Source organism: Dipodomys ordii, unplaced genomic scaffold (assembly GCF_000151885.1).
Source record: "Dipodomys ordii isolate 6190 unplaced genomic scaffold, Dord_2.0 Scaffold20, whole genome shotgun sequence".
Taxonomy (NCBI): domain Eukaryota; kingdom Metazoa; phylum Chordata; class Mammalia; order Rodentia; family Heteromyidae; genus Dipodomys; species Dipodomys ordii.
Genome location: NW_012267236.1, coordinates 9,319,701 through 9,335,945, shown reverse-complemented (window position 1 = coordinate 9,335,945; position 16,245 = coordinate 9,319,701). Strand labels below are relative to the sequence as shown.

General features: G+C 40.2%; 1 protein-coding gene across 10 annotated transcripts in view; it reads right to left on the bottom strand.

The window, feature by feature from the left end:
• Positions 1-16,245, bottom strand: part of Dtnb (dystrobrevin, beta) — a 173,324-nt gene that overhangs the window by 145,900 nt on the left and 11,179 nt on the right. For all 10 annotated transcript variants that reach the window (XM_013013712.1, XM_013013719.1, XM_013013714.1 and 7 more), the window contains exon 4: positions 2,609-2,694. In XM_013013712.1, the coding sequence (XP_012869166.1) occupies positions 2,609-2,694 (86 nt within the window). The remainder of the gene's footprint in view (positions 1-2,608; positions 2,695-16,245) is intronic.

The following is a 16,245-nucleotide window of genomic DNA, read 5'->3' as shown; positions in this document are numbered from 1 at the left end:
AAAAAGCCAGAAGTAGCACTGTGGCTCAAGTGGTAGAGCGCTAGCCTTGAGCTGAAGAGCTGAGGGACAGTGCCAGGCCCAGAGTTCAGGCCCCACGACTGGACCCAAAAAAAAAAAAAAGACTGTCAACAAAAATGCCAAAAACATGTTGAAGAAAGGATAGCCTTTTCAACAACTGGTGCTGGGAAAACAGGATACCCATATGTAAAAGACCATAACTGTATTCCCATTTCTCAACTCTGTGCAAAAAAATCAATGAATCAAAGATCATAATGTAAGACTTGAAACACTGGAACTACTAGAGGAAAATACTTCAAGATAAGCACAGGCAATGACCTTCTAAATAGGAATCTAATAGCTCAGAAAATAATAGTAAGAAATAACAAATAGAACTGCACAAAAATTTAAAAAAAGAAGAATCTGCACAACAAAGGAAACAACCAGAATGAAGAGATAGCCTACTAAATGGGAGCCAACCTTAGCCAGCTATTCATCTGACAGAGGCTTCATGCCCAGAATATATAAAGAACTCAAACAATTAAATACAAAAAAAAACAAACCTCAATGGCTTAACCAATGAATGGACAAATGAATTCAACAGATCATTCTCAAAAGAAGTACAAATGGAGCAGCAACAGCATCATTAAAAACAGACAAAATTTCAACTTTTTTGTGTCTAAATAAAACAATTTCATCTGTATATTATTTTCCCCAGGAAAACATCACACTGTATTAGGAAAACATGAAAGAATATTTTGAGGGCTGGGAAGGTGGCTCAGTGGTAGAGTACTTGCCTTGCATGCCTGAGGCCATATAAACAGAAAAAGCTGGACGTGGTACTGTGGCTCAAGTGGTAGAGCGCTAGCCTTGAGCTGAAGAGCTAAGGGACAGCGCCCAGGCCCAGAGTTCAGACCCCACGACCGGACCCCCCCAAAAAAAAATGTTTTTAAATAATGCAGGAGGGAACCTTAGTATTTAAGTAAAACCATGATTTTACGTTACTGCATGGCAGCTGATTTTGAAATGAAGATAAATAAGACAATGGCTAACCAAATATATGATCAAAGATCTTTCTTTAGAATGTCTAAATCTAATCTAGTGGGCAATCTGCATTTCCAATTTTCAATGACATGGAAGACATGTAAGAAAAAGCACAGAAAATAAATGACCACAGGAAGTAATCTTGCCCCCAAACTCGAACTTGAATGTGATTGAGCCTCTGTACTTCTCAATTAAAGGAGGAAAAAGTAGGATACAAAAGAACAACTCAAGGAAGCAATCATCAAAATCCAGCCTACAAGAAACACTACAGGAGCCAGGCGCTGGTGGCTCACGCCTATAATCCTATCTACTCAGGAGGCTGAGATATGAGGATCACAGTTCAAAGCCAGCCCAGACAGGAAAGTCCGTGAGACTCTTATCTCCAATTAACCATCAGAAAACTGGTAGTGACAACTGTGGCTCTAGTGGTAGAGCTCTCACCTTGAGCTGAGGAGCTCAGGGACAGCTCCCAGGCCCAGAGTTCAAGCCCCACAATCATAACAGACACACACACAGACACAGAACACACACACACAGACACAGAACACACACACACACACACACACACACAGAGGAAATACTGCAGGATGGACAGCTCAACTCTACAACAGAAAATATCTTCAGATTATCTTAAAATCTCATTAAAACCAGTAATTTTAGTCCCATTCTCCTGAAATCTGACACCAAGTGTTTTACTCTCTGAGGACCTGTGTCAGGTAGCTGAACATTATACTATAATCACATATGTCTCTTAACACAGTGTCAGCATAGCGGAGAATGAGAAACAATTTATTTATCCACTAAGATGGAGCTTTTCTTCCTCGATAAAACAAAGAAATCGTATCAGCTGCTTAAAAGGATTTTAAAGATTCCACTAGAGAACATATGTAAAGCACCCAGTATAATGCTTCCCTTATCTTCAGTAGTCAGTACTGAATGAACAACAACAAAAAAAAAAAAATCAAAAGCAGCAAAAGTAAATAATCATGAATTTCCTCCTCTCTGACTTCATTTAACCTTCTTCCATGGTACCTAATAAATAGCAAAATGCCAAAGTGGCCAAATAGAAATAATAATAACAACAAAAACTAAAGGAAAAATCAAACAAAATAGACTATCAATTTATGCCAGAGTCTGCTTCTAAGAACAGGAATAGTTTAATCATAATTAGGTAAATATTACCTGATCATGAATTGAGTTAATTAAGAAAAAGACTAAACTTGACAAACCTGGCAAAAGCAATTAAGCTAATTTTCCAACTAAATGCTCCAAGTATAATCATCTCCAAGCACATGTTAATAATATGATAAATATTTTTAGAGTATTTTCAAAATGTCAACATCATTATTCTGAACCTCTTCAGCGCTTTCATTTAAATTAAATCAGCCAACAGCAGGTGGCGTAACTTACACATTCATAGCCAGCTGAAGCAGGAAGTGTAGGAAGCTCCCCCCCCCATCAAAAGAGCTCAATACAGCATCATCCAAAAGTCTGAAAACATTCATTTAAAACTGTTTGAAAGACTTAATTTGAAAACATTTTTTTCAAATAATATGAAAATACTTACATCTTAATTTGTCCAGCATTTTTCCACCACACATTGTTGCTAACATAGCTTTAACTGAAAATACCGTCAACTTGCCTCGGCCCTCACTGCAAAATAAATATTAGAAATAATTGCTATCTGGAACAAAGCAGTCAAATGTACCACCCAATCCACTAGTAAAAAAGATTCCTCCTCATATTTTGCAGCAATACCACATTTAGAAATCCTGTTTTTTTTGTTTTCTTTTTTTTTTCTTTGCTAGGGAAAAGACATTAGTTTTAGATAACTTGATTATCTAGAAACAAGTTTGACAAACCATCAGTAAAGTCATTTCTACTGGCTTGTAGGCAGATGCCAAATGAATGAACCTGAATTAAGCTTCTTATCAACTAAACCCATTAAATCCACAACAGAGGCATTTTGGTGGGGTTTTTGTTTATTTGTCTGCTTGTTTTCTTGCTTGTTTGTAGTTTGGAGATTGAATACCCCACTTCAACCAGGCTAGGCCAACACTCTACTATTGAACTATACACCAACCCTTTTGTTTAGCAGACAAGGATTTTTATTCTGGGCTGCCTCAAACCTCAACAGTGCTCCTGGCTCTACCTCTCAACTAGTTGAGACCACCAGCAGGCACCATCCATCATACTTAGCAACGTATTTGTAAGTACGTTGAGGAGTCATCTGGTATGAATATAATTCAGAAATATCTCCTTATATCTACATATAAGGATATATATATTTCAAGGATATATATATATATAAGGATATATGATATTAAGATATTATAGTAATTGCTATCTGGAACCACAAAAAAATCAAATTTGAAACCCAAAGATTGATTTAGGATATTATATTAAGCTTTGTAAGATATTTTATCAAGGAGATTTTAACATGTTTATTGTTATGTACTAACAATAGAGTGCTCATTGCTATAAAGATTTCATAATACAGCCAAGAGCTAGTGGCTCATGCTTGCAATCCTAGCTACTCAGTAAGCTGAGATGTGGAGGATTACAGTTTGAAGCCAGCCCAATCACAAAAATCCGTAAGATTCCATCTCCAATTAGCTTGCAAAAACAGGGCTGGAGGCATAGCTTAAGTAGTAGAGTGCCATCTAAGCAAGAATGCCCAATGAGGGTGCAAGGCCCTGAGAGTATCTAATATCTTTGCTTTTACTGTCAACAACCTTTATGTCACGATGTCAGTGTTAATTCTAAGAAGCTTAATCATGTCTGTCATCCCTGTCACATTCTCAGACACCACTGGATCCAGTAAAAAAGAGGGGACAGTATTAGTTATGCTTTTTCTTTTTTGGGGGGCGGGGGCCCGGTCTTGGGGCCTGAACTCTGGGCCTGGCGCTGTCCCTCAGCTCTTCAGCTCAAGGCTAGTGCTCAACCACTTGAGCCACAGCGCCACTTCCAGCTTTTTTTTTTCCTGCTTATGTGGTGCTGAGGAATTAAACCCAGGGCCTCATGCATGCAAGGCAAGCGCTCTACCACTGAGCCACCTTCCTAGCCCTATTAATGCTTTTTCTTATGAACTAGAATAACAAAAAATAACATAAATTAATTACTCAAAGATATGTTGCACGCCACCAGCCAAACATAGATGACATCAGCAAGTCTCCCTGCCCCATGTCCCTTGTTCCCTCCTTTCAGCTAGGCCCAGGTCTCAATGTAGGTAAAAACTGTAAAAACTGTAAAACTAGAAAAGTATTATCATCAGGGGCTGGGAAGGTGGCTCAGTGGTAGAGCGCTCATCTTGCATGCTTGAGGCCCTGGGTTCAATTCCTCAGCAACACATAAGCAAAAAAAAAAAAAAAGTAAAAAAGTATAATCATCTAGTCAGAAAATCCCAATAAACCTATAAAAAGAAAAAGAAAAAAAGGGATTAAGAATGTGGCTTAGTGAGTACTTGCCTAGTATGCATGAAGCCCTGGGTTTGATTCCTCAGTACCACATAAACATGATGCCAACATTATTGTAACACCAAATCCAGTTAAAGACACCACTACCACAAAATCAAGTTGTTATCCCTCAAGGACACAGTCACAAGAGTCTTCAACAAGATGTGAGAAAATCAAATGTAGCAATACATTAAGAAGATACACATAATCCAGAAACGTTGTACCCTAGGAATCTAAGACTAATTTGACTTTTAAAAGCTAATCAATAGGAGAGAATGATGAAAAGGGTGATGAAAAGATGCACTGTATATATAAACTGCTTCTTGAGTGGCAACTTCTTTGTACAACTATTTAAAGATAATAATAAAAAAATCTTTTAGTGAGGAAAAAAACTATTAAACACAATTCACTATCTCAACAAAATTCAGTCTCAATTCTGGACACGCACAGAAAACTAGAAAAACAAAAAAGCTTTATGATAATGTATATCTTTAATAGTAAAACAACAACCTCCACCAGGCTAAATGATGAGAGACTGATTGAGTACCCTTCTCGTAAGATCAAGAAGTCAACCCATGTATGGTAGTGCACACTTGTAATTCCAATACTAGGAAAGCAAGGCAGAAAGAGTATACACTCAAGGTCACTGTGGGCTAAATGGAGAGAAGCTGTCTCAAAAATAAGTAAGTAAATAAACAAATAAAGGGTGGAAGTATGGCTCAGTTGGTAGAGTGCTAGCTAATGAGCAAAAGTGTCAGGTACTGACTTTGAGTTCTGGTCAAGTTAAGGTCTTGGACCTTAAAATAAATAAATAAACAAACAAATCAAGAATAACTGCTCTTACCACTCATAGTCAACTTGACACTGGGGACCACAAATGGTGATATCAGCAAGAAAAAGAAAGGAGAAACCAAAAGCATACAACTGCAAAGAAACTGTCCACCCCACCCAGTATAATCATCTAGTCAGAAAAGCCCAATAAACCTACCAAAGGAAAAGAAAAAAGGGGGCTGGGAATGTGGCTTAGTGGTAGAGTGTTTGCCTAGCATGCATGAAGCCCTGGGTTTGATTCCTCAGTACCACATAAACACAAAGAGCCAGAAGTGGTGCTGTAGCTCAAGTGGTAGAGTGCTAGCCTTGAGCAAAAGAAGCTAAGGGACAGTGCCCAGGCCCTGAGTTCAAGATTCAGGACTGGCAAAAAAAGAGAGAGAGAGACACAAACAGAGAAACAGAGAGAGAGAGAGAGAGAAAAGAAGTAAAAATCTACTAAAAACACATAAAGGAGGGGGAGGATACGAAGGGATGGGAAGGGGAAACAAAGCAGGAGGCTACAATGCTTGATAAGAAATGTGCTCATTATCTTGCCCATGTAATTGTAACCCCTCTGTACAGTATTTTCACAATAAAAATATATTAAAAAATAGAAAAAAAAACACATAAAGGAGCAGAGCAAGGAGGCAGAACACAAGATAAGACACTCAATTAGTACCAAAAATGTTCTCTAACTCAATTCTGTTACATATACTATGTAAATTCAACTCTAATATTCAAATATAGAACAGATACAATTCTCAACTAACATGGCCTTTACACTGATTAAGAAAATCTTTAAAACAAAAAAGAAAGAAAGACATACTCAACATCTGCATGCTGAACCTACAAAATATTAATGCAAGCAGTCAAAAAAAAGTTAGAGGTATACCATTGTTCACTACTGTTAAAATGTCAACTCTCCCTAAACTGATCAGAATCCTGTTGGGACTCAATGCGATCTGGGGAGGAGATAGGGTAAGTGGGGAACAGGAATATGGGACAGTTTCCCTGTCACTCAGCACATCATTCTGATACCACATGGGTGAGGGGTTGTCTCCCCTCACATCAGCAAGCCCACATCAGGTAACTTGCTAGATGACCCATTCAAATCACTTGTGACACTATCTGAAGATGGATGTCATCAAATCCCTCAGGCTGAAAGCCTATGGCTCCCTCTACCCACATCAGAAGCCAGTTGTGCTTATACTTCTGACTACACAGTCTATTAAATCAGAGCTTTCCATAACTCCCTTCCCCTGATTTGCTAGTGGAGCTCACAGATTTCGGAGACTCACTTATATCTGCCTGTTTATTCATAAAGGGACTTTACAAAGAACACAGATGAACAGCTGGGTGAAAGAGATGCATAGCCTGAGATGTGTGGGAAAGAGCCAGGAGTTTCCATGCTGTCCACAGATGTGCCAGCTCTCCAAGCTCAGTCATTTCAGGTTTTGTGAAAGCTTCATTATGTAGGCATGATTGATTAAATTACTGACCATTACCTTCAGCCCCTCTCTAATCCCCAAGAGCTGGGACTCCAAGTTCCAACTTTCTAATTCATGATGCTTCCCTGGCAACCAGGCCCCATCCTGAAGTTATCCAGAAGCCTACCACAAAGGATGCTCTTATCTCCCAGGAAATTGAGGGATTTAGGAGTTACATCAGACATTCCTATGACTTAGGAAATTAGGAGTTCTAGTATGTGAGGAACCAGAATCCACGACCAGATTTCACAACAGGTTTCCCTAGTGCCACAATGAGCAAGGGTACAAGGAGCTCTGTCTTAGGAAGCAAAGAAGAGACCAAACATGGAAACAAAAAATTCTCTAAGCACCCAAACTATTAGAAACAACAACTGAGTCAGGAGCAGAAACCTCTCATTATTTCACAAATCTCAAATTCACAAAAGGGTACTTTTGTAGAACTCAACAAAACAATTTCTTGTATAGGCTTAAAATTTCTAAGCCCATACCTTGAGAAGGTATGAAGACCTACCATTCAGATGCCTAAAGTTAACCCCTTTGTTATACTTTAAAATAGGGGTGGGACAAGTCAGCCAACAACAAATGCTGGAAGGGATGCTGAGAAAGAGGAACCCTATTACACTGCTGGTGGGAATGTACACTTATACAACCACTTTGGAAGGCAGTCTGGAGGGTCCTCAGAAAGCTAAATATTGACCTCTCTTACGACCCAGTCATACCACTTCTAGGCATCTATCCTGAACAACAGGAGCCAGTATACAAGGACACATGCACCTCCAGGTTTATTGCAGCACTGTTCACAATAGCTAGGATATGGAAACAACCCAGATGTCCCACCACAGATGAATGGATCCAAAAATTGTGGTATCTATACACAATGGAATATTATGCAGCCATTAGAAATGACAAAATAATGGCATTTGCAGGGAAATGGATGGTGCTAGAAGAAATCATGTTGAGCGAGGTAAGCCAAGAGCAAAGACACAAACAGTACATGGTCTCCCTGATAAGTGGATGTTAAATCCAAAATGTTAGGTGATAAAATTAACAGGACTTAAGAAACAAAGAACTTCCACTCATCTGGTCGAATCACTACTAAATAACCCCATGCTGCTGATCACATGTATGGTATATATGTGTACACCGGAGGGGAACCAGGAAGATGACACAGAACTAGAGTGAATCACGTAAAAAACATACAACAGCAGGACCCATTAGCTGCACAGACATTGACCAAAATGAATTAAGCAACTTGATGGCAGCAATGGGAGGGAGGGAACAAATGGGAACAAGAGAACAGCTGGTTTATGCAAAACAAAAGAAATGTACATATCACCCAATGTGGAAGAAATAACTGTATTGCAAAGCTCATAGAACTCATAAATGTTATAGACTGTGAAAATAAATAAATAAATAAAATAGGGGTGGGAAATCATTTGGTACTTGACAGGACAGACACATCTGCTCCTCATCAGCTACCCATGGCCTGTTTGCCTGTATTGACAATTTTGCATGGATCTTGAATAATGTTGCAAATATCCAAATGGTCCTAGGCAGAAGAAAGATTTCCAGACTTGCTAAAAAGTTCTTCATACTATTTTAATATGCATCCAGAGCTGAGAACCACCAACACAGATCTTTGAATGAAACACTAAGGCTCCCAGGGTTATATAGAGGCCTACTGAGACTCACCCATTAGAACAAAGGATGCTCCTATCTCCCAAGAAATGGAGAGATTTAGGAGCTACATCAGACATTCCTATGATTCAGGAAGCTCTCCTCTGCCAGTATGTTGTAAGTATCACATGCTTAACTGAAGTGGCAATGGGAAACCCAAGAAGGAAAAAAAAAAACATGTAAGTAAGTTGAAAAAGTTGTGAATGCTGGTAAAAGAAGTGATTAAATAGCTGGGTGCTGGTGGCTCATGCCTATAATCCTAGCTACTCCGGAGGATCTGCAATCTGAGGATAGAAGTTCAAAGCCAGTCTGGACAGGAAAAGTCCATGAGACTCTTCTCTCCAATTAACTACCAGAAAACTAGAAGTCACACTGTGGCTCAAGTGGTAGAACACTAACCTTGAACTGAAGCACTCAAAGACAGCATTCCAGGCCCAGAGTGCAAGCCCCAATACCAATCACCCCCCCAAAAAAAAGATGATTAAATATTTGAGATTAAAGATCATAATAAATGTAAGGGAGATGAACTTACAGACCAGAAATGCTGAGTCCTCAGGTTTAATAATCTTTAAGTTATGTAACTGTACATCCCAAGGATGGGATCTAAACTTAAGACTTTAATTGTGAACCAATTTTCTACACTTATTCTGCATGCCATCATTTACAACTGTGGATACATAGTTTCTATCAAAAGGCCTATTCACATACTTCAAAAGGAAAGCAGGAAAACAAGTAAAAATATATGTAAAATCAAACAGTCAGGCGCCAGTGACTCACACCTATAATCTTAGCTACTTGGGAGGCTGAGATATGAAATCGCAGATCAACAAAAGCCAGCCTGGGCAGAAAAGTCAAAGACCAATCTCCAGTACATTACTCAGAAAAGTCCAGAAGTGGCACTGTAGCTGAAGTGGTTGAGTGCTAGCCTTGAGCACAAAGAGGCTCAGGAACAGGACCCAAGCCCAGAGTTTAAGCCCAAGGACTGTCAAAAAAAATTAAATATGAATATAAAAGATAGATATTTTAATATCTAAATATAAGAACCAACAAAATAGGTAAAGGGGTATTCTTAAAATCCTTAAAATCAGGTCATGTGATTTTTTCACTTCTCCCTCTCCATTTCCCCCATAAGCCAAATTTCAGCACTGATTTCTTTGCTGTAGATGCTTTTCTTGGCACTGAAACTCCTGTCTACTTTAAGCTTACTGCAGCTTGCTATACAGTTAACTGGCCCCAAACATAGCACAAGACATTTGTTCTAATGTTTCTTTAGAGTTCCACCATTCTTGCTTAGGGACACACACACACACAAACACAAACACACACACACACTGCAGTTAACTTATCTGTTATCCCACAATTTGATTCGTTCATCTTGGAAAATATCATTCTTGGCCCATCCCACCAAACATTTGAAATTATCTGATATATATTGGTCAAGTGACATAGTCAAGGCAGATCCAATGTCACAAACACGCACATTTTATTACTTCCAAAGTCAAGTACAAGTTCCTACCAGAATCGATTTTCTTCAAGCAAGATTTAGAAAATGTTGTTTACTTAACCTGGATTCATCAAAAATAATATAACTCACTTAAAAATCTGGCCTTTCACCAGGCACCGGCGGCCCATGCCTGTAATCCTACTTACTCAGGAGGTTGAGATCTGAGGATCCACAGTTCAAATCCAGTCCAGGCAAGAAAGTCATGAGACTACTTTTTTTTTTTTGGTTGGCCGTGGGGCTTGAACTCTGGGCTTGGGCGCAGTCCCTGCGCTCTTCAGCTCAAGGAGAGCACTCTACCGCTTGAGCCACAATGCCACTTCCGGTTTTCTAGTGGTTTATTGAAGAGTCTCATGTACTTTCCTGCCCAGGCTGGCTTTGAACCGAGATCCTGAGATCTCAGCCTCCTGAGTAGATAGGATTATAGGCATGAGCCACTGGCACCCGGCTATGAGACTCTTATCTCCAATTAATCATCAGAAAACTGGAAGTGGTGCTGTGGCTCAAGTGGTAGAGTGCTGGCCTTGAGCTGAAGAACTCAGGAACAGCACCCAGGCCCGGAGTTCAAGCCGCACAAACCACAAAAAAAAAAAAAGGAACACAATGGGCCAGGCATCTGTGGCTCATGCCTGTAATCCTAGCTATTCAGAATGCTGAGAGCTGAGGACTATGTTTCAAAGCCAGCCAGGGCAGGAGTACATAAAACTCTTATCTCCAATTAACCACCAAAAAGGCTGAAAGTGTAGTCATAGCTCAAATGACTAGCTAGTCTTGAGCACAAAATCTCAGGGACAGCCCCAGGCCAACGTCAAACCCCAAGATCTGTACCAAAAAGAAAAAAAGGATGAGGAGAAGAGCAGGAGGAAATGAAGGGGGTAACACTGTTCATAAAGAAAAGTACTCATTACCTTATATAACTATAACCCGTCTGTACATCACCCTTACAATAATTTTTTTAATAACACAATGACCAGTGAATATTAACTCCTTTTTAAAGATGCTAAATGAAAGGATGAACCAGGTAATATTTGTTGAGAATAATGGAGTAAATCAACTTGCTTTTTGAACCCCACTCACAGAAGCCCTGCAGGGTACACAATTCCCCACAAGGAGCAAGACTACTCCCCATGATTCATATCCACAGACCTATCATTTCACAGACTGACAATAAACTATGCATATGACTGCTAAAGACAGTCCTTATTACCCAACCTTGAAAATACCTGTCTTAGCTCCATGCCAAACGAGGCAGACAGTGAGTCACTGTGAATAGATACTGTTCTAATACACAGATACTGTGCCCTCTGACAGGGAAGAACTCATTTCAACAGAATGAAGTCTCATATTCTGCCTATCTTTTGCTATTCAAACTAATTTAATCTACACAACTTTTCTTGACTATCTCAGACCACATAAGTTTGATATTCTGAAAGTAGAGATATAGTTCAAGTGGCAGAGTGCCAGCCTTGAACTGAAAAAGCCAAGCAAAATCTTAAGGTTCTGAGTTCAGGTCCCAGTGCACCCATGCACACATGCTCACTCTCTCTCTCACTCTCTTGCTCGCTCTCTCTCTCTCTCTCTCACACACACACACACACACACAAAGAGTTTGTGATTCAAATAAATACAAGACTATGGGTGACATTTTTCACTTAAGACAACAAGCTGTTTCTACAGCATTAGCAAACAATTGTAGAGGTTGCCAGCCATAAATGAATACTTCAGTGAAAATAGAGTTCAACTTTAGAAACATTCTTACCAGAACAATTACCACATATTGCTACCAGGAATAAGAGTATTTCTCTTTGGTTTTCAAAAACATATTTTTCCAATTAATATTAATTTATGAAACTTCACAGGAGATTGATTATGCAATAATCAACTGCAAATCAATGATCTAGTTGGCAAAAATGTCCAGCAGTTTAATCAAGTAAAATCAACTCAGAATATCTAGTTTTGTTACAATCAGAATGCCTGCTGCTTCCTCTCTCAACCTTACAGGCATTCATTAAGAATTCAGTTCTTACTCATTAAAGAATTCAAAAAGAGCTGGGAATATGGCTTAGTGGTAGAGTGCTTGCCTAGCATGCATGAAGCCCTGAGTTCCATTTCTCAATACCACATAAACAGAAAAAGCTGGAAGTAGCTCTCAAGTGATAGAATGCTAGCCTTGAGCAAAAGCAGCTCAGGGACAGTGCCCAGGCCCTGAGTTCAAGCCCCAGGACTGGGAGGAGAGGGAGAGGGAGAGGGAAAGGGAGAGGAGAGAGAAAGGAAGAAAGCAAGAAAGGAGGGAGGGAGGGAGGGAAGGATTCAAATATAAAGCACAGTCTCTGCTCTCATAGACTTCCAGTCTTATTTGTAGACTTCAAAAGCAGTTTAGAGCATCCTACGACTGGAAGATAAAATAACAACACAGACAAGATCTGTAGGTCATCAAAGGGTTGAAAATGGTTCTGATGATAAGAGGGCTGACTACAATACAGATAAAAAAGAGGAACCTTGAGAGAGATAAAAGATTTGAACTGAAGAGGAAAAAAAGAGACTGGGTAAGCGCAGGCAGCAGGGTAGGGCTGGGGTTAGGGAAAAGGGAAATGCAGAGGGAGAAATGGGCACATCACACTGGAAAAACAGAGAAGGGTCTAGAGGGGCTTACTTAGAGGTAGGTGTGACAGAGGTTAAGGACTGGCATAGTCAAGGCCACTGAGGAGAAGAAGCTTAATTGACAAACCTTTGAAGGTTTCTGTAGCAGGAAGTTACATGATGAGAGGAGTGACTTAATCAGACTACAGTGGAGTTAAGAAGTTTCTCTAGACTCCTACTTACCTCATTGGCTTGGGGGGTGAGGAGGGAAGAGTAAAAAAATGACTAACAGACTGGAAAAATTATTTCTTTTTTCATTTCTTAAGGACAACAACAACAAAAATCTTGCCAGGCTCCAGTAGCTTATACCTCTAAATCATAACTACTCAGGAGGCTGAGATTTAAAAATATTACAGTTCAAAGCCAGCCCAGGCAGCAAAGTCTATATAAGACTTTTATCTCCAATTAACTACCAGAAAGCCAGAAGTAGAGCTTCCGGCTCAAGTGGTAGAACAATACCCTTGACCCTTGAGCAAGAAAAGCTCAGAGACAACACCCAGGTCCTGAGTTCAAGTCCCAGTATTGGTACAAAATAATGAAAGAAAATATTAATCCTAATATTTGAAGTATTTAACAAAATGTTCTCTGATTTTCAAAAACAAAATTCTGATGACCAGATCCTCTTTTCTGTCCATTTTGAAATTTCTAGAAAGCTAGACAAGTTCCTATCATATACAGATTTCAAGGCTAATAAAGACATGACAGTGTATTTTGGCATTGATGTCAAAGTTTTAAAGATACAGACTTGAAAATCACCACACCTACTCTTGAGTTCCACACTCCTTACTGTCAGTTTGCTCATCTGGTTCTTTAGTGTGCTTATCGACTCATTTGCCTTCATCTGACTGTGCAGCTGATTCTCTTTGTCTCTTTTTTGGTATGTTTTCTCTACACACACCCCAGAACATCTGTGCAACTTCTGCTCCTAGATCTGGATCTGGTCTCTCTGTTCTCCCTCCCGCCAGTTTTTCCCTCCTCCTCCTTCATTCTGTAGCCATATGCTATGGTCTGGATGAGGGTGGGGTAGGGATGGGGGGGGGTTGTTTGTTTTTGTTTTCTTTTTTGTCCGTTGTGGGGCTTGAACTCTGGGCTTGGGTGCTGTCCCTGCGCTCTTCAGCTCAAGGCAAGTGCTCTACCGCTTGAGCCACAGCGCCACTTCCAGTTTTCTAGTGGTTTTTATTGGAGATAATAGTCTCACGGACTTTCCAGACCGGGCTGGCTTTGAACCGTGATCCTCAGATCTCAGCCTCCTGAGTAGCTAGGATTACAGGCGTGAGCCACCAGCACCAGCCTGGTGTTCTGTTTTTTGTTGGTCCTGGGGCTTGAACTCAGGGCCTGTGTGCTGTCCCTGAGCTTCTTTTGTTCAGGCCTAGCACTCCCACTTGAGCCACAACGCCACTGCCAGCTTTTTTCTGAGTAGTTTATTGGAGACAAGAGTCTCACAGACATTCCTGCCCAGATTGGCTTGGAACCATGATTCTCAGATCTGGCTACTCAGATCCTGAGTAGCTAGGATTACAGGCATGAACTACCAGCACCCAGCTTGGTCTGGGCGTTTCTGTACCTTCAGAATGTTTGTGTTAGATCATAACCTCAAGGTGATGGGATGAAGAATCCTCAAGAATAAGAACAGAGCCCCTTGCCCCTCCTACCAAGTGTTGTCTATGAGCCAAATAGGCCAGACACACATTCACTTTATGCTATTTTATTACAGAAGCCCAAAAGGACTAAGGCACTACAGTAACTTATTTGATATGATTATTGAATATAAGGTTTTTCTGAATATAAGTTTTTAATTCCTGCTTATGTTTTAGTAACATCATTTTTACTTCTGACTTTAACAAACGCTTCTCTTTTTTTTCCTTTTTTGGAAGCACTAGGGATTTAAGTCAGGGCCTCATGCTTGCAAAGCAGTAAACTGCTGCTTGAATTATACGTCCAGTCCCTTTTTGCAAGGAGTATTTTCACAAAAGGGTCTCATTTTATGCCTGGGCTGCAATCATCCTACTGTTCTTCCCCATATCACTGGAGATGACAGGCATGCACTTTTTGTGACCAGCCGCTGACTAATACGGAGTCTTCTTATGCATTTCTTTTTTTCTGTCCAGTCCTGGAACTTGAAGTCAAGGCCTAGGCACTATCCCTGAGCTTATTTGTTGCTCAAGGCTAGCACTCTACCACTTGAGTCAGAGCTCCACTTCCAGCTTTTTTTTTTTTCTGGGGGGGGGGGGAGGGCCCCTGGTGTATAGTTTATTGGCGATAAGAGTCTCATGAACTCTCCTGCCCATGCTGGCTTCCAACTGCAATCCTCAGATTTCAGCCTCCTGAGTAGCTAGGATCTTAGGCTTGAGCCACTGGCATCCGGCTGATGCATTTCTTTCTGCTCCAACCATGATCCCATGATGTCTACCTCCCAAATAGCTAAGATTAGAGATTTGAGGAACCATCCCAGCTAATAATTGCTTCTTGAATTAATCTGAATTGTGTGAAGCCTGACTGACTCCATGGATCAGTACCAAGATTAGGTGCTCCTTGCCACAAAATAGTAACTTTTGCTAAGATTTTTGGATTTAAAGAGTCATTTCTTAATTAGCATAAAATTAACCTATGGCTTCATTAACCTAATTAAAAATGGCGGTAAACTTCTGGGATTTACATGTCTTGTATACTCTCATAATAAAATTCAATTTTTTTTCTTGATTGTGCTGAGGTCTGAACTCAACCTAATATTTAATAGGCAGGTGCTCTACCAGTTGAGCCATGCCCCAGCCCTTTTTGTTGTAATTTCTTATATATGTCTCATGTTTTTTGTTGTTGTTGTTGGTCGTGGGGCTTGAACTCTGGGCCTGGGCGCTGTACCTGTCTTCTTCAGCTCAAGGTGAGTGCTCTACCGCTTGAGCCACAGCGCCACTTCCGGTTTTCTAGTGATTTATTGGAGATAAGAGACTCACGCACTTTCCTGCCTGGGCTGGCTTTGACTTGAGATGCTCAGATCTCAGCCTCCTGAGTAGCTAGGATTACAGGCGTGAGCCACCGGTGCCCGGCTTGTCTCATGCTTTTTGACCAGACTGGCCTAAGATCCCAATCTTCTACCCAAGTCTTCCATATAGCTTAGATTACAGGCTTGTACCAACATTTCAAGCTGTCTCACAAACCTTTTCCAGAAGCTGGCCTCAAACCATGATCCTCCCAATCTCTGCCTCCTGTAGGCATGTATCACCATGATCAACCATAAAAATTCCAATTTCTTTAGATAATTTTCCATTAAATGTACATAATATCCAATTTAACAATATCTTATAAACATGTCATGAATTATAACTTTGCCTTGACATAGTTAGAGGGATTAAATATTTTTATTTGGGGGGGATCGACTGTGAGGCTTAAACTCGGGGCCTGAGTTCTGTCCCTGAGCTCTTTTGCTCAAAACTAGCATTCTACTATCACTTTGAGCCACAGCTCTACTTCTGGTTTTTGAGTGGTTAATTACTGTAGCTAGGAGTCTCACAGGGACTTTTCTGCCCCAACTGGCTTCCAACCACACTCTTCAGATCTTAGCCTTCTAAGTAGTTAGAAGTACAGACATGAGGTACTAGCGCCCAACTGATTTTTATTATTTTTAAGTAGTTGTACA